Source organism: Octodon degus, unplaced genomic scaffold (genome assembly GCF_000260255.1).
Source record: "Octodon degus isolate 3935 unplaced genomic scaffold, OctDeg1.0 scaffold00138, whole genome shotgun sequence".
NCBI lineage: Eukaryota > Metazoa > Chordata > Mammalia > Rodentia > Octodontidae > Octodon > Octodon degus.
In genome coordinates, this window is record NW_004524714.1 from 6,370,017 (window position 1) to 6,393,493 (window position 23,477).

At 38.5% G+C, this 23,477-nt stretch overlaps 1 protein-coding gene across 5 annotated transcripts in view; it reads left to right on the forward strand.

Annotated features, from left to right (window-relative positions):
* Window positions 1-23,477, forward strand: part of Dennd1a (DENN domain containing 1A) — a 578,498-nt gene that overhangs the window by 283,712 nt on the left and 271,309 nt on the right. For all 5 annotated transcript variants that reach the window (XM_004641595.2, XM_023701683.1, XM_023701685.1 and 2 more), the window contains one exon: window positions 16,124-16,234. In XM_004641595.2, the coding sequence (XP_004641652.1) occupies window positions 16,124-16,234 (111 nt within the window). The remainder of the gene's footprint in view (window positions 1-16,123; window positions 16,235-23,477) is intronic.

The following is a 23,477-nucleotide window of genomic DNA, read 5'->3' on the forward strand; positions in this document are numbered from 1 at the left end:
TTTACTCACAGTTGTACACTTTTTTCTCATTTCTGCCATCATAAATAAAATGTTGGTATAAAGAAATTTTTTATATAAATATTTCTTTATTAAGGTAGATTTACTCAAGTAGAATTAAACCTGTACTTCTTACACCTCTGTATTCACTTTTTTTTTTTTTTTAATGTATTTGGTACAGGGTCTCATTATGTAGATCAGAGTCATAGTGATTCTCCTGTTTTCGGCCTCCCAAGTGCTGGGATTATAGGCACGCGCCACCACACCCAGTCTCTGTGTTCACTTTTCAGGGAGTAAACTCTTTGTGAGTAAAATGTGACTCCCATCCTCACCTCTTAATGACTTAGGAGCAGTAGACCAAGTGTGAGAAAGTAGAAGGTTCATACTTGCTCCCTGAACACTACATGATATGTCCAGTTTCATGGCATATTTTCAAAATATTTTAATATGATTATAAATAGTATTGTGTGGAATCAAATATAAAATAGCCACTACCAAAGTACTTGTTTTTTTTTTTTTTTAATTTTGGTAAAATATACATAACATAAAATGTACTATCTTAAGTTTTAAGTGTGAAATTCAATGGTTTTAAGAACAATTATATTGTTGTTCAGTCAGTCTCCAGAATTCTTTTTTATCTTGCAAAACTGAAGCTCTGTACCCAATGAACATCTCCCTATTCTCCCCCTTCACCAGTCTGTGGCAACCATCATTCTTTCAGTCTGAATTTACTACTCTTAAGTACCGCATCTAAGTGGAATAGTAAAATATTTGTCTTCTTGTATCTGGCTTATTTCACTTTGCATAATGTCTTCAAAATTTATCCACATTGTAGTGTGCTTTAGAACATACTTTCTTATTAAGACGGAATAATATTCTCTTGTATGTGTATACTTGTATTTTGGTTATCTATTCATCCATGTATGGGCACTTGGGTTGTTCTTACCTTCTGATTGTACAGCTTTGAACATGGTGTACAATTATCTGAGTTCCTACTTTCTATTTTTTGAGTATATGTTTGATTTTCTTTTTAAAGCCACAGAAAGAAAAATTATCTGAGTATCATTTATATAGTAGAAAGATAGAAATGTCAAGTAGTCGAATGTAATTAATGAAGTTAGGCTATAGTATTGTGATCAGCTAACAGTCTTAATAAATTGGATTGTCAAGCATATCCATAAATTTTATTATTTATATGATGAGGCTGTGGTTGAAAATGTTGCTTAATTTATGTTTGACATTAAGTAATAAAAAAAATTCAGACCAAAGTTCCCTTTGCAACAATAGCTAATGTTCTACTGCTTGTCAGATGATCTGCTCAGTGGTTTGTCTCCATTTTCTCAATTACCTCTCTTAACAAGCCTAGGTGGTAACTACTATAATTATTTTCATTTTATATTAAAAACAGAAGCCCTGAGGATTGAAGTAACATATTCAAAGACCTACAGTAAAGAAGTGGTAGAACTGGAGCTCAAACACAGCTTATTTTCAAGTCTGAACATTATACATTGAGCCCACAATATTTAGTTTTTATTTCTCAAAATTTTCTATTGAAGTGGAAATGTGACATTAAGGAGAAAAATGTTTCCATGATGGCAGAGTGAGCCACTATGAACTAGAAAACTGGAGAATTTCTGCAGTAGAGAACGATCACTAATGTTCAGTAGTCAATTCAGTATAGACGATGGAGGACTGCAAAAAGAGATGAGCAAGAAACTCCTGAAAGAAGACCAGAGCCAGAGGGAAAAGGTTGTTAAAAGACCAAATAGCTAAAAGTTATTAAAGTATAAATTTCAGATGTCATGGAACTTTGACAAAAATTTATCATATAATGTATTTTAAAAATTTCAAAATAGAATATTCATTAAACACCACAGGTCACTATTCTTTATTACAGTGAAATAAAACTAGAGATCAATAAATTAAAGGTTTAAAAACCAAACAAAACTACTCAAAATGGCAACTGGATCATAGGCAGTAAGATATTAAAATTGGATATTGATTAGAAATTAATAATAACACTGAAGAACAAATACACAAGGGAATGTGGCCAAAATCATCAATTAATAGCTTTTAATCACCTTTTCTCACCTCCGAGTATTGGGATTGAACCCAGCATCTTCACACTGAGCTATCCTCAGCCTCTTTTTAGTTTTTATTTTCTTTTATTTCATTTTATTATATTGATTGATCGAGACAGAGCCTCTCTAAGTTGCCCAGGCTGGGCTCAACCTTACAGTTTTTCTGCTTCAGCCTCCTAGAGTGCTAGGATAACAGGCATGTGTCACCATGTCCAGCTTTTTGAATGCTTTTGTAAAAGTAATGAACTTGAGTTTTAATTTAAGAAGCTAGAAAAAGAGCCATATGTGGTGGCACACAGCTGTAATCACAGCCATCTGAGAAGCTGAGGCAAGAGGATGACAAGTGCAAGGCGAGCTTAGACAATTTAGCAAGATGTTGTCTAAAACGTCCAAAAAGGGCTAAGGATATCGGTCAGTGCAAAGGCACTGGATTAAATTTTAATCTCCAGTAACACCAAGCAAACCTACCAAAAGAAGCTAGGAAAAGAATAGCAACAACAAATCCAAAGCTAGAAAAAGAAATTGTAAGTTACCTTATTAGTGAATATTGTCAAAGTAAAGTTGAAAAAAACCATTTAAAAACTATTTTTGAAAAGAATAAAATTATCTTAAACTTATCTAATAAACTTGAAATTGTGAAAAGATGAAATTTTCTAGGAAAATATATATGTATGACTGAAATCAACCTACGATATAGATAAGAATAGGGAATAATAACTTAGAAAGATAAGTAAAATTCTGTTGCCATTTCAACCTTTCCCCCATAGACATAGCAGGGTTTGATGAGTAGATAGGCATATCTAGGAAACCTAATTATTACTTAAATGAATTTATACAATTCATAGAAAAGTGTGTGTGTGTGTGTGTGTGTGTGTGTGTGTGTGTGTGTGACTGATGATACAAAAAAACAAAAGGAGAAAGCACTCGGAATCCCCGCTTGAGAGAAGGTCATGGTCTGAGCTTTACTTTACTGTGTTTTTATGATAATAGTAGTTTCCAAACTGCTGTCAGGAGCCCTGAAGATACTTTGGGGCCCTGAGAAGGCCTGAGGGAGATAGAAGCTGAGACTTCGCTCTGTTTTATTTAGAGCAGGTGAATTTCCACTGCTTGTGTTGGACTTTGGATAATATTTTGTTTGAGACCAAAAGGTTCTTTTGATTTTCTTTAAAGTTTAGGAGGTACGTATTTTTTTAAAACATGCAAATGGGAGTCATATCAAGTACATTCATCTGGTTTTTCTCACAACAGTGAATATATATCTGGAATTAAAAATTCCTCACAAAAACCTTTATTGGGTAAAATTAATAATGGAGGCAGAGGGAGAAACAGGTTGCCTAGTGTCACATCTCTCTGATTGCATTTTCCCTGTGGAGTGTGACAAGCCTCCCTCTAGACCTTTCTGTATGAATTTATACTATTTGGGTTATAAACTATATTGTTTAGCTCTTTTTGGGTTAGTATTCTAAAAACTTCATATCTATTTTATTTCACTTTTTTTTTTTTTCTGTATTTAGGGCAGGGTCTACAGCGTCTCACTATGTAGATCAGACTTGTAGTGATCCTCCTGCTTTCAGCTTCCCAAGCTCTGGGATTACAGGCCTGCACCACCACACCCAGTCTCAGTGGCTGTCTCAATGCGCCCCAGGGGCAGGGCCTGCCCGGCAAGCTGCGCATTTCACCTTATTTACATTGTGTTTTTTCATTTTAGTGTAGTTCAGTATCAAGCCTAGGGCTTCACACATGCTGGGCAACACTACCACTGAGCTAAAGTCCCATCACTAATGACATTTTTATTTAAAGGTATGTTTAGCCTTATTAAAGTAATATATATTAATGACTTTGGAAGTCATGTAGTACTACACAGTATTTGATGAAAACCAGCAAGTTCCACCTCCTCTATACAGTTCTTCTCACTTCCCATAACTTCTCGTAGTTACTTCTAACGGTTTTTAGTATTTTCCCTCATATTTTACCATGTTCTGATTGCTGTTCTTAATTTTTTCCTGCTTGATATCTGTTGATTTTCTTATGAAAGATACAAGTTAAAATTTTTTAACACTTCTGATTTCCTTCCATAGAAACACACACACAAAATGTTTTTAATTTGCTGGTTTTTCCTTTCCCATTCTTCCTCTATCTTCAGAAACATTTTACATTGAGTCAGGAATTTATATTTACATTTTAAAGAACAGACAGAAATAGGTAAAATTATGACCACATTTCCTTTCTTGTATAATCTTTTGTCCTATAAGACTTCTTGAATTTGACATCTTCCTCTGCCTTGATTTTATTTCCTTAGTTTGGTGAAACATTCCTCATTAATTTCCAGAGAAACTGTTGTGTTGGAGGCAACATTTCTAGAGGCTGGAATAACTGGGAATGATTTATCCTACTTGTGGTACTTTGGTTCAGTATGGAATTCTAGATTGGAAATCTCTCTTCCTTCTGAATTCTGAAGGTGGTGTTCACTGACTTCCAGCTTTACGATGCAATTTAGAGGTCTTTGTCATTAAGTCACTGTTACTGCTTTTTTTATGATTCATTGTCTTTTAGTGTCTGAAAATTGTGCAGTAACATACCTTAATGGGTCCATTTTCATTTTCATCCATTCTAATGAGCCCTTGCTGATTCTATTCAATCTGAAAACTGGCATTTTTTAGAGTTTAGGAATTTTTATATATTATTTCTTTGAAAAAAATTATTTCTTTTACTTTTCTTTGTTTTGATATGTACCTCCTATATTGATCCTATAATTTTGTTTGTTCTTTTGTTTTCCACATCTCTAATCCTTCTCTATACTATCTTCAACAAATTTTTCCATTCTTTTGAGTTTCCCATTGTGGTTAATGTTGTGGTTTGGGGTTTTTGCAAGGGAAACAATTTAATACAGGACACATTTTATAATAGTATTTTATAATGAATCACTCAAGAATCATATATAAGAAATGCAGGAAATCTTTCTATACATATGAACACTAAAGACCCCAGCTGAGATCCTAGATCCTAATATCCTTCATGAGTCCACCTGAAAACCTAGAGCTCATAACAATGCCTCCCACAAGTCCAACTGGAGGTCTTGATAGAGCCCAAAACAAAGTTTCATGCAGGTCCGCTTCACAGATCTGTGCTGGAAAGGTTCAAAGGTCAGTGGTGGAAGCTAGAAAGTCTATGCCAGCACAGTGAAAGATCTGTGCTAACAGGCTGAGGGATCTGAACTGGAGCTAGGAGGCAGTGCTCAAGGAAAGCACCAGAGCTCCCCCGGGAGTACCACAGCCATCCTCAGCAACAGTGAGGTCCCGAGCTCTTTCAGCAATGAAGAAAGCTGAGTTCCCATCAGGAAAGCCAATGCTAGCTTCTCCATGAGGCTGAGCAGTGCACCATCTTCCCCTCCGGAGCCAGGAAGTGATGGTCAAGATGAGGACCCAAGCTTCTCCAGAGTTCATTGGGAAAGCCAACAGGACAGGGTCCTCCTACAGAACAGCCCGAGACATCTAGCAGCTCAGCTTCCAGCAGCCTCTCTAGACAGCATCTCTAACGGTGTTTTTGCAGCTTCTCCTGTTCTGCCTTATGCTGCTGACAACAACCCTCAGGTGGGCCTCCTGCACCTAGCACCATGCTAGTTTGATTCAGCTGTGTGTAATAAGCTGACCACCAGTTAGAAATCCACTACAGCTAGCTTATGGCCAATATTGTTCCTCATTTGGAAGACTCTTATTTCTAATTTTAAAAGATCATTCTTCTCCCCAAGTTGCCACTTCTTTCTCCTTTTCTACCTCTTCCTTCCCCTTTATTTTCTCCTTCTATTTCTCCTACTTTTTTGTCTTATTCCTTGTTGCTATATTACCCAGGTCCACTCATACTTAAGAGGGACAGACTATACTCTGGAATGCTGAGGCATAAGGGATTCCCAAGTTGAATCTCAGCAGAGGTGACTTAGTAGATCTTGTTACAAGAGAAAAACTAACAGAGCTGAGGATGTAGCTCATGAGAAGGCATCTTGGTTTCAGTCCCCAGTACTACCTCCACTCTCACTAAAAATGTGTGAGGAACTAAATACCTGACCAGAAACCCTGTACTCTTGAGTGCAACTTGGGACCTGGTGGTCTTTGTTACAGAAGATGGATTAAAATTCCCCCTCCCCCGCTTTTTTTGATTGTGCTGGGAATTCACCTCAGGACTTCATTTATGCTGCACCAAGCAACTTACTACAGAATCAAACCTCCTTCCCTTTTTATGCTTTATTTTGAGACAAGGTCTTGCTAAGTCACCCAGACTGGCCTCTCACTTGCTATCCTGCTACTCAGCCTTCTAAGTAGCTAGGTTTACAGGGATGCACCACCACAACCTACTAGTATCTGAATTTCTGAAGTTTGGAACTGGTATGGCAATTTCAGAAGTAGGGCCCTCCCAGATATCAGTATCAGAATCTTTGCTTTTTGACTGGCCAGTATCTCTTGCCTCGGCAATGGATGCTTTACTACCAGCATTCAGAAAGCTGAATGGGAGGCAGGTTATGAGGTCTCAACATTGTGTGTAGTTACCTTCATTTAATCAGTTTATTTTTATAGTACTAGGAATTGAACCCAGGGCCTTTACACTGAGTTACAACCTCAGCCTCCTCCCCCATTTTTAAAAATTTTGAAACATCTCGCTAAATTGCCCATATGGGCTTAAATTTGGCATCTTCCTGCCTCAGCCTCCCAGAGTGCTGGGATTATAGGTGTATGCCCGGCTAGTCCTCCATTGTTGATGTTATGCTTTAATACTCATCCTCATTGTACCTGGCATCCCCAGGCCTTTCTTGGTCAGTTCCTGCAGACATAAACTCTCCTTTGGAAAGGTATAGAAAGATGGCTGAGTGAGCAGAGAGTAGGAGAACCTTGGGATTGAATTCCTCCTATTTTCCTTTGCATTCTTCCCCTGGTCCTCAGAGGTTCTGAGTATTTCTCGAGCCTTCTGGGGATTTTGCAGTGTGCGCTGGGCTTCATGCTTACGCTCCCATTTGCCCACCTCAGCCTTGGCGTCTAGCTGCTCTTTTCAACCTCGATGGGCACTCTGCTTTCCCTTTGGGTCAGGTGATTTGTTGCACGTGGCTGTCTTCCACGTTGGGGGGTGTTTAGCAGTCTCCCTGGGCTCTGCTCACTCACTGTATGATCGTAGCACAACCCTCCCCAGCTGTGACAGCCACAGTGTCTCCAAGGCATTGCCAAATGTCCCCTGGGAAATAAATGGTCCTGGGTCAAGAACCATTTCTTTAATAACATATTTTTTGGCATCTAAAAATTTGACATCTCTCTTCCATTATTGTCTCTTCTCCTGTTCTTTGGGATTATGCCTTTTAAAATTCTGTTTTTGTTTTTTCCTCAGGTGAGATGGTTTTAGGAGAGGGAAATACCATATTTTTCTTTTTAACTATGCTTTTCCTGCTAATCGACATTTATATTGTTTCTTATGTTTTGTGATAAATGTTATATTAAAAATTACAGTCTAGGTTACATTCACCTTTTTATTTTTAAGGACTGTGTAAAGCACCTGTAAGCTATTTAAGATAATTTCTTAATTTTTAAAACACAATTATTGAGATTAGATTCTTTTAAAAAAAAAATCTTCATAGCTCCACCACCAGTCTCTATTTGTGCTGTACGTTACCTTCCCTACCCCTTCCATCTAAAAAACTTTTATTCCCTCTGCAGGTTTTGCCATTAGCAAACCAATTCCCTGTGTATGACCCATTGTCCCCTAAATCCTCCTTTGCAAACCAGTAAAAATCTGGCCTTGTTTCCAAACAGAATAATAATACCAATCTGCCAGACTCCTAACATGCACCATTCCATTTTAATCCCTACAGCTACTCTGTGAGAGGTAGACGTGAGCCCCATATTATACACACAGACCCAAGCTGGCCAGCCCAAGGTCAGCTCGTCAGTGGGATGTAGCGACCCAAGTTTGGAAGGTTTTTGTTTCAATTATACCCTCCAACCTCCCTGGAGTTGACTTGTGATATTCAGGAGGAAAAAAAGAAAAAGAAATCATTTTCTTTTCTGTACCTAAAATACAAAATGAAGCAGAAAAGCTTTCCCTTTGAGAGACTCTGAACTTTTGTAAGACCAATTTGTGTGATTTTTGACATAGAATCACTACTGAGCTGTAGCCGTGTTGAAATTTGCATTTTAATCTCTTGGTGATTTTTCAAGGATTAATTTAAAATGACTAAATTGCTGCATTGCAAATTGAAACAAGCAATAACCATGGGGTTGTTAATACGATATAGTCTGCTGTCGTGGAAAAGAACATGAGTTTTGGAGACAGCCAGACATGGGGCTTCCCCAGTCTGGGGCCTTGGGCTACCTATTACCCTCTGGAGCCCCAGTGTCCTTATCTTGTAAAGGAAAATATGAGGGACCAATGAGATATTAAATGTAAAGTTCCAAGGATGTCATCTGGTGCCACAGAGGTGCTGCCTTTCAGTGATCCTTTCTTTTTCTCCTTTCCTCAGCTTTCAGCGAATTCTAATCCTGACCTTTCTGGGGGTCTGAATGTGGTTGAGGGCTTGGTAGCATGGTTCCTTGGGCTTGCCTTTTCCAGGCATTTTCAGACGTTGCTGGCTGGGAAGATCAGAGCCTTCTCTTTCATGGGGTGTGTGCTTCATGGAGCTACAAGGGATCTTCACGGGCCTTATTAGACTGTAATTTCTGAACCCCGGAACTGGTGCTACAGATGGCATTCAGGGCTCCAGTGTAAACAATTAGTGATTGTCTCCTCTAAGTGACACACTAAACTTAGAGGAATAAGCAACAGAAAGGATAAATTGACTTTAAAATATGGAAATTAACATTCTGTCACCAGATAATCATTTTCTTCCTAACAGTGTCAGAGAAGGTTTAATGCAAGGGAAAGGAAGGAGTAGTGTCTATTGAATGCCCACTGCAGATCGTATTGGGCATTATGTGTCATTGCATGAAACTTTACCAGTTTTATGGTTAGCCCTGTTCTAAAATGGCAGAAAGCTCATGAAGTCATTTGGCCAACCACTAAAGGTTAAAAGCAGGACACATACCTGAGTCCATCTGACCCAAGCATGGTGACGCAGTGAGTCCAGTGCTCTGGCTCCATGATACCCTGTACCCAGTGAAGAAATTATTCACCATAAGACATCAGTTAACTGTGAATATTTGATTAATGTCAGTTCTCCTTCCATAAGAGCAGAAATCAGTACTTCTTTAATCTCCACATTCCTATAAGCAGCACTGTACCTAGAGCTTTGTAATTGTCCAGTATAAAACTATATAAAGTTAATAACGGACTGAATCAGTGAAGCAGCCAAGATGGGAAAAAAGAACAGTTCCTTCCAGTTAGCTTTTTGGCCAGTTTGCCTATAAGACATTAATGAAAAGCAAATGTGGAAAATTAATTCTTTCCACTTTCAGATCCCTGTTGAAGTTAATTCTCATTATTTCTACAATTTCTTTGTAAAAGTATCTTCTTCCTTTCCATTGAAAAACATCACTGTGTAATTGCTCATCAGGGTTTTCTCCATCAAGATAACATGTGTAGGAGTGAATTTTATGTAGTCAATAATTAAATGAGCATAAATCTTTATACATTTTAAGCAGTTTAAACAGTTAAACATTTAAAAAAGTCACAGATCATGAACATATACATAGCAATAATTACATTATAAACGGATTATATAAGGGCTTTTATTTTAGTGGCCAGATTTTGAAGTTTACTTTTGATTAATGAATAATCATAAGCCTTCATTCAGAATATTAAACAAACCTGTCTTAATTATCTGGTTACTGTCATACCAAGTGGTTAATGGTGCAAAGAAAGCCTTTAGAATGGACAGTTACATATGACAGTGCCCAGGCTCCGTGTTGTCGAAAGATGCACCATGATATAGAAAAGATTTATGAAGTCATCTTGACTTTAAAAAATAAACAAAGTTGAGATGATAGTAGAAGAGCTATTATCAAGTACTGAGATTATAGAGGGGGCCATTGTTGCTCTTAAGAGTTGTCAAGTAATTGTTTATTCTAAGGGTCTTTACATTCACATGGAGGAATAAAAGCTGACCTAGGGTAACTCTGCTTTCTTTCCTGTAATATACTTCTCTGATTTGATTGCTTGTATGAATTTGTGGAATTCTTCTCAGGCAAATTATTTTAGAACTCAGATTTATAATTCACTTTAAGAATCCATACCACTAAGGTAACCTAAATTTTTCTTTAATAAATATGGTGGTTGAGGTTTTAAAATTTTTACATTATGAAAGCAAGTGCTAGGGAGCCTGAGGCAAGACTGATTAATCCCAGGAGGTCAAAGCCAGCCTAGGCAATATAGTGAGACCTTAGCTCTTTCAAAGCACGTACACACACACACACACACCCAAATGGATGTATATGAATGAATGAACAAGAGTTATTTCAGGATCCAACATCCATTGCAGAAAACAAGCTTCTGGGCTCAGCAGCATCCTTCAGACCCAGGGCAGCACGTAGATAAAGCAGAGAGTCACAAAGACTAAGAAAATGACAGACAGTGGAGCAGACTAGCATCTGCTTTGAAGGCTCTAAGGAGTACCCAGCTTAGAGTTGGTTCTTTGGTTTGAGGATTATCTCATTTCCCTAAGGTACTGAACCTAAGACGCTTTCTCTCTAAGCCGCACTATATCCCCTCCCATCCCCAACCCATTCCAACTCCTGTCGCTCTCTCTCCAACTTGCTTCATAACCTCAGGCATGAATCACAGTGTGCCTGAGTTCCCTAGCCACCTGGATGGCACAGGAGCCAGCAGGGGCAGCTACAAGGGAGCAGCATTATGAGGCCTCTCCCAGGGGACTGGGTTTTGTGGGAACCATTCTGGTTCTCTTTGTTTGAATTGAGAGCCACAGAGAGTTAGTGCTGGAAAAGATCTTCAGGGAGAGTACTTTGTAAAGATAGCAATGGAAGCCTGGAGTCTATGGAGCTTTGCAGTTTGTGCCTCTTCTGAACCTTACCTTCCAGGCTCGAGTCTTCCTTAGAGCTGAAGTCCTGTCTGGACAGGGTAGTAGTAGTGGACAGCTTCCTATCCCGGCTGTTCAACCCAGCATAATAAAGGCCAGGCGGACAGCAAAATTCTCTGCACTTAACTGAAATAATACTTGAAGTCCATGAGTAGAAAAGGAATATTCATTAAGTCCAAAAATATATTGGCACTAAGAAAACCAAGACCTCCTGAGCATAGAAACTGGGAAGCTGTGCTCTGAGCAAAGATTTCCTTTCCAAGCAGATTCATTATTTAAGGAGCACTTGGCAGGAAATAAAGAGGATAGTTACTTTGGCTTAGCCATAGTGGAATTATGGTCCAGGGCACTAGACCAGGGACTAAGTGGCCAGGTATGACAGGATTAATGTCTCTTTAGAAAAAGTGTTTATGCTTTCTTACATGAATGGGTCCTCTCTTTGAGGAACTGGGCAAGAGGACAAGTGTGCTGCACTGTAACTTAAAGTATGGTGTTCACTGCAGTTGTTTTTCTCCCCCTCCCCAAGTCTAATTCATTATAAAATCCTGTGACTCTAATTCACAGATATGTATTACAGCTCTGAATTGTTTGTATATATATTTTAACCTAACCTTTCCAGGAATATGATAATAGCTATTGGTTGTCTCCATTCTTATTGGCCTTCCCCACCCTCCAACAGGGTCTCAAGGTGTTTGTGAAACACAGATAGGGTGATGTCATGACCCTTCAGCTCCCATAGAATCCAACTTAGCTCTCCTGCCCTACTTCTCCTACCATGCTGTCCACTCTTGCCTCTATGCACCTGCTCATAGCTTCACTCACCACTGACTCCACCTGGAATATGCTTTTACCTTACCCACCAAATGAGCCCCTTTTGGGAAGCCCAGACCAAATGTGCCTTCCTTCAGTCCATCCAGCAGAATGAGCCTTCTCAGCCATTCTTGGAGTCCTTTGACCCCTGGGATTTTCATAACTTATACTGGATTTTCTGGGTCTAATGTTGCTAAGGGAGTTCACAGTTTATCTCTACAGGACCACCTCCCAGGATTGCAGTAGGCACATAGGAGAAATTGAATAAGTGTGTTTATTACTTGGTTATAGGGGATGGAAGTGATCGGTCAACAACTTAGTTTACAGAAGGGCAGAGCTGAGAGCATGGCAAAGCTGGTATCTTTTATAAATGTGAGCTCAGTGTGTTCTGGCTGCAGTCTTGATCAAGGAACTGTGGGCCTTATCTTGCCTGCACTCTGACCTTACCCCTCAGAGAAACACAGTGCTTGCATATGACATGAGTACCTACTTCAGGCTCCAATGCTCTGCCCCACCAGTTCCCTAAGGAACAAACTTCTGATTTGTGTACATTTTTAATAAATATAGGTATAGCTACCTTGAAAAGCCACCTCTTACCCTGTACCTTCACCCCATGTATTTACCCATCTGTACAGTCCCCAGTGTCACTTCTTTGTCCCTAAGCTATTACTAAGTAGTAGATCACCACACTCAAATTGGAGCTTGGTTTTCTGAAGTCAAATGTGTATCTTCCCTGCTGCCCCACACTGTCCCTTTGCCAGGCTGTGCTCCTCTAATTGTTGGTGCCACAACCACTACAGGGGCAGTAGTTGTCTTCATCCTGTCATCAAACTACTGGATGACATGATGTGTAATTTTATCCTAAGGGCCTCAGTCTAATGGGAAAAATACTTAAAATGGAGTTATTTTAGGATAGGGAAAATTGCCATGGAAACACAAAAGAGTGCTTAGCAAATGAAAAATCCAGGAAACCTTCCAGGAGGTGGCAGCCCTGAAGCTGGGTCTTGACAAGTAAATGAACATCGCCAGGGAAGAAGAGCATTCTAGGAAGCGGAAAGGGCAGAACTAAAGGCCTGAGAGTGGGAAAAGGCAGGAGAGGTCTAAAGTTAAGGCTTGGGCTGCTCAAGCTGCTGGGTGCTTAATGCCAGTGGGAGGGGGATTCCTGTCCCCAAGGGCTTTCTGGCGAGCCCTGGCTATGTGGGGCTGCAGGTGCCCCTGGCCTCCCTCTGCCCCACATGCTCTCCACGGCTGAGCAAAGTTCCAGGGGCTGGGGCCATTGGCAGTCCCACCTGCTCGGCGGGTGGCATCCCAGAAGGAAAGAGGCAGGGGAGGAAGCAGATAAGAAAGACAGCTTCTGTTTAGACACAAATATCTTGGTAATCAGCACAGATGGGATGAGAAATACCAAAAAAAGTACATGACAGTTTAGAGAGAATTTGGCTAAATGTTACATATTTTTAACATACCTGTGTAGAGTCTTTGGAACAAGCACCTGAGTCCCCCAGGGTCTGACCGGGGGTGGGGGGCCTGCCTCAGTCAAGTGGTGTTTTTGTTACAGAAACATTTCCCTTCCCCATCCACAAAAGTACCCTTGTGATTTTTTTTTTTCCTTTCACCAAAATAAGGCACAGGATTTGTCTCTGACGCTGTGTCTCCCTATTTGGACGGCAAGCTGTGTAACATATTTCTACCCAGCGTGAAGCTTCTTGGCAGACTCTTGAGGCCACGTTTTGGTGGCTTCAGAGTTATCTTTGGATCTGTCAAAAGTGCTAATGGGCTTTCTGGCCTTCTTTAAGCTCTTCATTTCTATTTTCTTTTTACTTCTATCCTTTCCTAAAAGAAAAATTCATGTAATTCATCAGCAGTTAAGCATTTACTGAGATGCTCAGCTGAGGGCCTCGTATTTTTGTTTGTGAGAAGAGCTCTGCCATGTCACTGTCTTCGGAACAAACCCCACCCTGACACCATTAGCTCAGCCTTCCTCAGTCCACCCTTCCAGAGAGACACTGCTTGTCTAATTCAGCTCCCCTGATATTTGTTTTGTTTTGTTTTTCATTGAGGGTGTCAAGAGTAAGTTGGCGCAGTGGTTAGAATCTGAGTTTTAGACATAGGAGACCTGGTTTTGAAACTTGGCTCTGCCCTTTGTCTTAGATGATCTTTAGAAGACCACTGAGCCTTGAGCCTCAGTTTTCACTTTTTTTTTTTTGCGGAACCAGGGATTGAACTCAGGCCCTTGCACTTGCCAGGGAAGTGTTTATTCCGCTGAGCTATCTCCCTGGCCCCAGTTTTCACATCTTTAAAGTACATGTGGTAATGCCTATCTTGGGGTTGTAGAAAGATTAGAAAAAACACGGGTAAAGTACCCATTGCCAGGTACATAAAGAGTACTCAATGAATGGGCGACAATAATTTTCAAAACTAATAAATCTGCCTTTCTTTAGACATATGTTGATCTTGTTTTGTTACTGTGCAGAGACTTTCTTTTTTCAAATACGATTTGCACTTACTAGTTGGTGGTAAAAAGAAGAGCACATACTGAATCATGTCTTATCCACTCACTGTGTGACCTTTGTCAAATTATATCACTCGTCAGTACTTTTATTTTCTCTTCTTTAGATAGGGATCATGACACTGAGTTCAAGGAATAGTTTCAAGATTGAGTGAAGTTAATGTATGTATAAATCCTGACACATGGTAGATATAGAATAATTTTAAAGAAGGACAAGGTGTAGGGAAAAGTGTATAGGCTGTGAATTCAGATGTCTCTTCATCACAATCTCTCCCAGACTTAATTTCTGTTTCTAAGTTGGAAAGAATAATACCTGATTGGAGTTTTGGGAGGATTGCATGAGGTTACACGTTTGAAGTGTCTGGCACAGTATCTGACACTTGGTAACTGCGCAATATGTACAGCTAGTAATTCACTTACTCTGTATTTACAGACCTTGATAGTTAACTGAGTACTCTAGTCAGACAATAATGAATCATAAGATAAATGCCCATTCTTATTCTCAGCCCATAATATTGTTGAAAAGCACTTTATACTATTTTGCATGTAAAAATCTACCTGGTTTACTTCAATTTATGGGCTATAGATCCTTAATCATTATTAACTGCAACCCCTGGCAGTAGCACTCCTTCCCACCCCAACCCCTTTCGTTTGTAGAGAATTATATTGTGCAGCATTGAAAACCTGTAACATTCAAGAAATTAGCATATTCATGTGTGTTATTAAAGTCGGGTACAGAAAGGGTTATAGAAATGGAACACTTTCTATTTTTTTCTGAAATCTGAAGAGTACCAATCTATAGTACTAATTAAAGGAATAAAGCCCAAGTTACGAAGAAAATCTAGTTAAAAAACTGCTTTTTCACAACTTGCTATTTGTCTTTAGGTTGGTTTTTTTTCCCGTCTTCTTTTGAGTGAAGTACCTGCAAATTGTACATCTTTGAAATTGCTTTAATTTTGGCTAAACCATTTTAGGGAATGTGAGCTGTGGAGGGGGAAACATGAGCAGGAGGACAGATGTATACGTGGCCGTGGCAACAGTGACCTCTTGGACAGAGGCAGGCCTTGTGCCAGAAGGGCTTCGGTCCCTGGGGGAGGGCGTGTACATAACACTCGGGATTGAACCCAGAGCCTTTGCACTGAGCTGTATTCCTAGCCCTTTGCATTTTGAGACCTGGTCTTGCTGATTTGCCCAAGGTGGTTTCTAACTTATGATCCTATTGCCCTAGATGCTCAGAATGTTGGGATTATAGGCATGTGCCACCATGCTGAGATGGCTTTTGCTTAGATATATTGTATAGTGTATTGGCAAGGTTCTAGAGATTGGAGTCTGAACATCTGATTAGCAATCTTGTCTTCATGGCTTTTTAGACTATTGGATCTTGGCAAATCTCTCTAAGCCTTTGTTTCTTCATCTGTAAGGTTGCACATTTCCCACCATTATGACCTTTCAGAACTGATGTGAAGAGCAAACACCATGTTGTACATAACTTCATGTTGTAAACTAATCATCACACAGACACAATGGCTCACACCACTCATCTCTAAGAGTCTCTTCCAACTTTATGTCCTGATTTTTTTTTAAACAAGAGTGAGTGTTGGGGTAACAGGTGTGTGCCTCCATGCCCAGTAACTGCTGCTTATTTTGTTTTCTCATGTAGATACTATTTGTAATAAGAACAAGCAAAGTAAGCCACAAACCTTGCTCTCTGCTTTCTCCTAGAGAAATCTGACAGAATACTTTGTGGCTGTGGATGTAAACAACATGTTACATTTGTATGCCAGTATGCTGTATGAGCGTCGGATCCTCATCGTCTGCAGCAAACTCAGCACTGTGAGTAGACCATCCTGAAATGGGCTTTTCATTGACTTAATTTTAATTAAAAGGCATATCTAAAAATGAAAGAAAATTTTGGGTAAAGGAATCAGCCTCAGTCCCTCATATGGTAACACAGCATATTCATTTATTTTTATCATTTCATAATTACAGTTTTTCTTTGGATATGCTATGAATATTGTACATATTTCTATATAAACTTTCATTATTGGCAGTTTTTAAATGTCTGTAAAATGCTCCATTATTCTTGTATGTCATCTTTCACTGTTTTAGTTTCTTTGTTGTTGTTGTTCTTGATGGTCTTTTAGGTTATCTGTAGATAAGTTCTCTGATAGTTAATACTTCAGTGAACATCTTTCAGCTTCTTTTGCCTAATGCAGTTCATAAACGAAGCAGTAGGACCACCAAATCAAAGAACCTGATAAACGCCATGACTTGGCTGCCAGGTTGCTTCCCCAACAGGCTGTGCCTGTGAATGTTGTTAGATGTATAGACTCTACCACTTTTGCTGCAGCCTTACCGGAAGAGACAGTGTGTGTGTGTGTGTGTGTGTGTGTGTATGTGTTGCATGCGTGCGTGTGTGTGCGCCTGTGCTCATGCATATACTTTAATTTTGCTAGTAAAGTAGATCAAAAATGCTACTATTGAGCTATACTCAGAGATTCCACACCCATTTTTCTCTTTTTAATCCTATTTTCTGGTGCATTTCAAAATGAATCATGGACTTCAATATATTTTTTTCCTGAGTAATTCAATATCTGTTTTGCAGGATTTGTTACAAAAATTATGTGCAAAATTTGCCTGGGAATAGAAGGCCTAAAACACATCACTTTGTTAAAAAGAGAGGAGAAATCTGTGTATACTGGAGGCTTTCCTAATAAAGGCCCTGTGGGTAAAATAGTTACATGTTTACCCATGAATTAAAGGCACCTAATATTGAAACCTTCATGAAAGTATTAAAATTTTCTTTACAGTTTTCACCATTGTTTCATTGTTTTGTTTCTTGAATACTAATTGTCAAGAACTCACAGAATCCTTTTTTCCTTTTGTAGTACGTAGTATGTGCAGGTCTCACAAACAACAGGTAATAAAAAGTATGGCCTTTATCATCAAGGTAAAAACAGCTCTTGGGCCAGGGATATAGCTCAGCAGTACAGCACCTGCCTGGTAAGCACAAGGTCCTGAGCTCAATTCTCAGTACTGCCCCCCCCAAAAAAAAAATCCCAGCTCATACACAATCAGCTAGCTTTGTTTAACATTGCATTTTATATAAGTGCAGTTTATAATCAGGGTACAGACACTCAGGCTGAGCTTCAGAGTGAGAATATTCCTAACCAGGTTTATCATTGCCTCTCTCTACAGCTTGCATAGAATGAAGGAACCTTGGAAAGAATCTAGCTGTTATTTTGGGCCTTTAAACTGCAACCAAATGAAAAGGGACATCATCTTGATAGAAGTGAATTTCCTATAATTTAATCATATAGTTTTGGGCACTTAATGTATGCCAGTCACTATCCCAAGCACTGTGCATATATTAACTCATTCAGTCTTCACTATGATAGCGTTGATGAGTTCTGTTATTACTTCCCACTTATAGATTTCAAGAGTGTTTCTGCTGTGTAATTTTGATCACATAAATGCAGTGGGTTAAACATATAAAGTTATTTCTGCTCCTTTCCAAAACTAAAATGAACTATACCATAGGAATAAATTACAAACACAAAGAACAGATGCAGCATAGATTTTTAAAATAGTAAGAGAATACTGTTATCAACTTTATGCCAGTATTTGAAAACTAAAGCATAATGGACCGAAAAATATAATTTACCATAATTGATTCAGAAAGAAATAGAAAAATTGAGTGTCATTTAATTTATAGAAATTAAATGAACACGTAAAAGTATTTTCCAGATAAAACACAGCCATCGCAGTTTTAGAGTTATGTTTGTCCAGCACATTAAGGCATAGATCATTTGAATCCTAAACAAACTTGAGCCTAGACAAAAAGGGAGTATAGCCCAGGTTTTCTTACAATGCTTATCAGCCAAGACGTTCAGTCACAAAAAGAGACGACAATACAAGAAAAATTATCAACGTCGCTAATGAATGTAGTCATAAAAATTGTAGGCAGAATAGTAAGCAAATGTATTTAAAAATTCTTAATGGCTAAGTTGACTTGATTTTAGAAATGTAAGATTGATGAGACTAGAAGATTTATTAATCTACCTTACTCATTATTAAAAGGGAAAACTCACATAGTCACCAATAAATGCAGAGCAAACCTGACCATGTTTATGAATAGTAGACTTGATATCTTGAATATGTCACTTCATTCCAAACTGATCTGTAGATGAAATATGATTCCATTCACAATCTCAGCAAGATTTTACATAGTACCTGTCTTGCTGATTATAAAATTAATATTGAACGGTCAAAGAAAAGGCATACTTCAATAAAAAGAATAGATTATGGAAGCTTGCTTTACCAGACAGCAAAACTTAAAGCTGCAATAAGTAAGTTCTTGCTAGTACAGCAGAGATAGGCAGACTGATAGAGTGCCCCGAACCAGGATGTATTTGTGTGGGCTCTTCAGCAGTAGAGGAGGCCCTGGACAGTCTGCGGGAAATGGATGGACATTTCAGGCATTGACTATGTATATAAAAAAGATAATTTCTCTCTTACTCATCAAATGTGAAAGGCAAAATTTTAACGTTTTTAGAAGATAAGAATAAGTAAATAGTTTTCTATGATCTTGGAGTAAGGAAGAGTTTATTTAAAGACCACTCAAGTTATACATTGTATAAAGGAAAAGATTAAAATTAAAATTGTAAGCTTGTATTTATTGAAAATATCATTGAGAGACTAGAAAGACAAATCAAAAGCGGAGACAAGATGTTTACCGTATATAAAACAGAGCATAGTGTCAGAAATATGTAAAATACCACATTTAGAAAGCAGAAGACTTATCAATAGAAAAAATTGGCAAAACATGTGAAGTGGGCATTTCATACAAGACATACAAATAGCCGAATAGGGGCAGGGGATTTGGCTCAGCAATAGAATGCTTGCCTAGCAAGCTGGAAGCCCTGGGATCGGCCCTCAACACCAAAAACAAAAAATAAACTTCCCCTAAAAAAATACAAATAAAAATAAATAAGCCTCCCCTACAAATAGCTAAATAACTAATTTGGAAACATGTTCAGCAATATTAATTATAGAGAAGCATACTCAAAACTACAGTGTGTTAAACAGTGGGTACGCAACTGTAATCTCAGCATTCTGGGAGGCTGAGGCAGGAGGTGCACACATTTGAACCCAGTCTAGCAATGCCTAGGGAGAACCTGCCTCAGAAAAACTAAATAAATAAAAAGGGCTGAGAATAGAGCTCAGTGACCCTGAGTACCACCAAACAAAATACAAAACAGAAATAAAGGCAGTAGATCGCAAAAACTAGGTGTCTGACAAAGAAAGATAAATATACTATAGAAATACTAAAGAATTCTGTGCACTGTTAGTAACATATGTGGGACAAAACTGTGTGCACATACTTGCTAGTCAGCATTTCCATTCATTAATGGGACTTCATGTGTACACACACTGGACATCCATGTAAAAGAATGTTCTGAGCAACATATTTTAGACCTTAGTCATAACTCACATTACTGTACTGTGGTATAGTCATATTGTGGAATGTGGTATCAGTGAAAATTAACTGCCCTATCGTCTGATTTTTGTCCTAACACAGAATGCTCAGTGAAAGAAACAAGTTAGAGAGAAATACACAGTGTCATTTTGTTTATATAGAAACCAAGTTATAAGTGATAAAACAACACACACACAAACTGTAAAAAAGAAAAAGGATTAATACAAAATTTAAGGAGTGGTTTTCACCTAGGAAAAAGAGTTTAGTTGGGTATAGACATATAAGGGGCACCAAACATGTTGCATTGTGTTGTTTGCTTGTTTGTTTGTTTGTTTTGGCAGGAATGTGGGGTGAATACAAGGCCTTCACAATGAGCTACATCCTCAGTCCCTTTTAAAATCTGAATGGCAATGGAATACCCATCTCTGACAAGACTAAGCAAAAAAGGGGGATATAAATGAAGGACCATTTTGTAGTAAAATAAATAAATTATATATATATATATATATGTATATACAAAATAATCAGGATATACAGATACTTTCTCTTAGTTCAATAAGAAGAAATATTTGTACTAATAGTGTTTAGACAAGATATCATGTCTGAATCTTGTACTATAAATAACTACAATGAAGACAACAATGTGCAATGTATTAATTATTGTAACTGTCCTACTAACCTGTTTTGAAGTTGTCCCATTGCTATTTCTTTCTCAAAAAAATAATTTTATAAAATAAAATTTACTTTAAGACAGTCTGTCCGACCAGCCAAATAGCTCAGCGGATTAAAGTGCCTGCAAGCAGCCACAGGGGCTGTGGGTTCGATCCCCGGCCCCGCCCCCGGGTCTCTCTGAGATGGCCATTGAGACTGGGCATGGTGGCCCACGCCTGTAATCTCAGCTCTTGGGAGGCTGTAAACAGGCAGATCACTATAAGTCAGATCTAGTAGTGAGATCCTGAACACCCTGTAGACCCTTCCCTAAAATACAGAAAAAAAGTCTCTCTAAACTGGATTAGAGATCAATAATGATCTCTAAAGGATCCAATTATAATGATGTCTTTGTAGGCAATATGGTACTTTGTTGCAAACTACTGGACTCTGTCCTTATAGTTTACAATAAGTAAACTAATGCATGTGGCCATGTGCAACAAAACTTTTATATACAAAAACAGGCAGCAGGCTGTGCTTGGCCTTTTCACATATTTTGCTAAACCCTGAGCTAGGCAGTGGGTTTTAGATTCTTAGGTTTTCTTCTTTAAAAGTTGTTGTATGATTTAGATATTTTTATGCATATTTATATCTAGATGTTTAATAAATTTAAAAAGGAGATACAGTGTCCCTTTATGAGGCAAATTTAGACTATCAGAGACAAAGTAGCTCTTATATAAAGTTTAAGAAAGTTGTGTAAGATTTTGCCATTCTGCAAACCAAAAGACAATGAATTAGTATCTTGGACTTCTAAGGGAACGTGAGTTCTAACCTAGAATTCTTTGCCTATATAAAGGAAGTCCTCAGAAATAAGTTCTAGCAGCTCCTACCACACATAGCAATCTCCTGACTTCTTTTTCTCTGAGCTCTGCCTTCCCTTTGTGGACGAACTGTAGGTCCCACCTAGGACCAGCCAGTCACTCTGCTTATCTACCTGCCTCTGTCCTGAAATACTTACTGACATTCATTGGCATATGTGGATGCAGCAGTGAACAAAATAGATGAAAGTCCTTGTCTTCATGTAGCCTGTTTTCTAGTAGGTAGATCCTCACCAAACAAGGAAAGTTACATATTAGTATACAGTAGCTACTGATAATTACTAAGGAGTAAAGTAAGTGGATGTAAGGGAATGGGAGTGGTAAGGTGACAAGAGATTGCTATGCTATTTTTAAGGCAAGAGATCCCTTTGTGAGATGACACTTCTGCCTTCCTTCTTGCTATCTAATGGAAACTGCTTTAGCAGTAAAATCTTCTGTGCTGCACATGTGCCAGGCAAGTACTCTACCAGGGAACTACACCCTCAGCCCCCCTTTATCCCATTATATTCTCTCTTTTAGAACAAAGTTCAAAAGCATTATCTTTGTATTATCTCATTCCTCTCCATAAGGAACCATCAGTTTTATTCAAGGCCTTCGGACCTTTCCAAATTCAGAATTAAGAAGTTTTCCAGTTGCTGCTTTTTGTTTCCTCAGTAGGAGCTTTTCATCATCTCTTGGAGGGGATGGAAAGGGAGATGCAAAAGCTATTTCAGCCCGGGATGTTTGATGACTCTCTCTAGCAGATCCTGAGGTGACCTGTAATACCTTGACAAACTACATTTTTCTCAATTTTGTTAGATAAGATGTGGGCTTAATGCTCCTCAGATCCATCCACTATCAGAAAGATAAAAGCTGTTGAACACTCCAGAGCTATCTTCTGTAAAACTGCACCAGTAGATACAAACCCAACAATATTTAGTTCAGAGTCAGGTAATATACATTCTTGGGTGTCTCGGTCAATAACTGGTAATATTCTGTATAAGAAAAATGTAAGTTTTTGTTCGCTTTGCTCAGTTAATGTATATTGATTGTTTTCCTTTATAAATGATAAATAGGGAAGGCTTAACTAGATCTTGTTCGCTAATGTAAATACTTCAGTGTGATTTCTTGTAGCACAGAGATCCCATTTTTCTTCCATACTTTCTAGTCTTCGTTTAATTCATACTGCTTTTTGGAATAGGTTGAAGATAGGACCTTTATAAGTACGATTCCATGTGATTCCTTTAGCACTCTTAGAAGATCAGTATCATTCCTGTTTTGCAGAGCAGGCTTTCTATTTGGAGAGGTGGAAGAATTCGCTGAAGGTCACATCCTAGTCAGTGGGAGAAACAGCCATGCCAGTGATTATGGTATTGTGTCAAGAGGAAGCTTTGGCTTTTAGAAAGGAAGAAACATCCAGGAATCGTACATAGAAATGAATCTGAACTCTTTCAAAATGCTTTCCTTGGTGACTAGGTTATGTTTATTGGGTGACACTTCTCTTTTTTTTAGAACTCTTGTGAAGAAACTGTCACAAGTGCCAGAGACACATTGTTAGTAATGTCTGCCTCACTGAGGGAATTTGAATATTCTTATAAAGAGCCAGGAAGATGCTCTGAGCAGAGCTGGTGAAGAAGGTGCTGATGGAGCTGGGTAATACTGGTTTGGGTCAAAAATAAGATCTGATCTTATAGTAATTTGAGAAGTATTTTTGTGTAGCAATTTGAGAAGTTTCTTACGTAGCTTGTAAATAGCTACAAGACTACCAGAGATACGCATTAATAGGATTTGAGGGATAAATGTGTTGAACAGCCTTATTTAGATGCATATGTGATACTTTATATTGCAGCCCCCTAGTTCTCCCCTGCCCTTTTGAACTTCTTTCGAGTTAACCTTTCTCAGCCACATATTTTGTACCAAGTGCTGTGTAATTATGTAAAAATAATTATATGGTTATCATACTTTTTTCATTAGTTCTTACAGCAGCCTTAGGAGCTAGTTTGTTTTCTTCTCCTTTTGCAGATGAGAATATTGGCACCCAGAAAGTTGAAGGCTTTGTCTAAGATGAGCCGCAGAGATGGAATTAAAACCC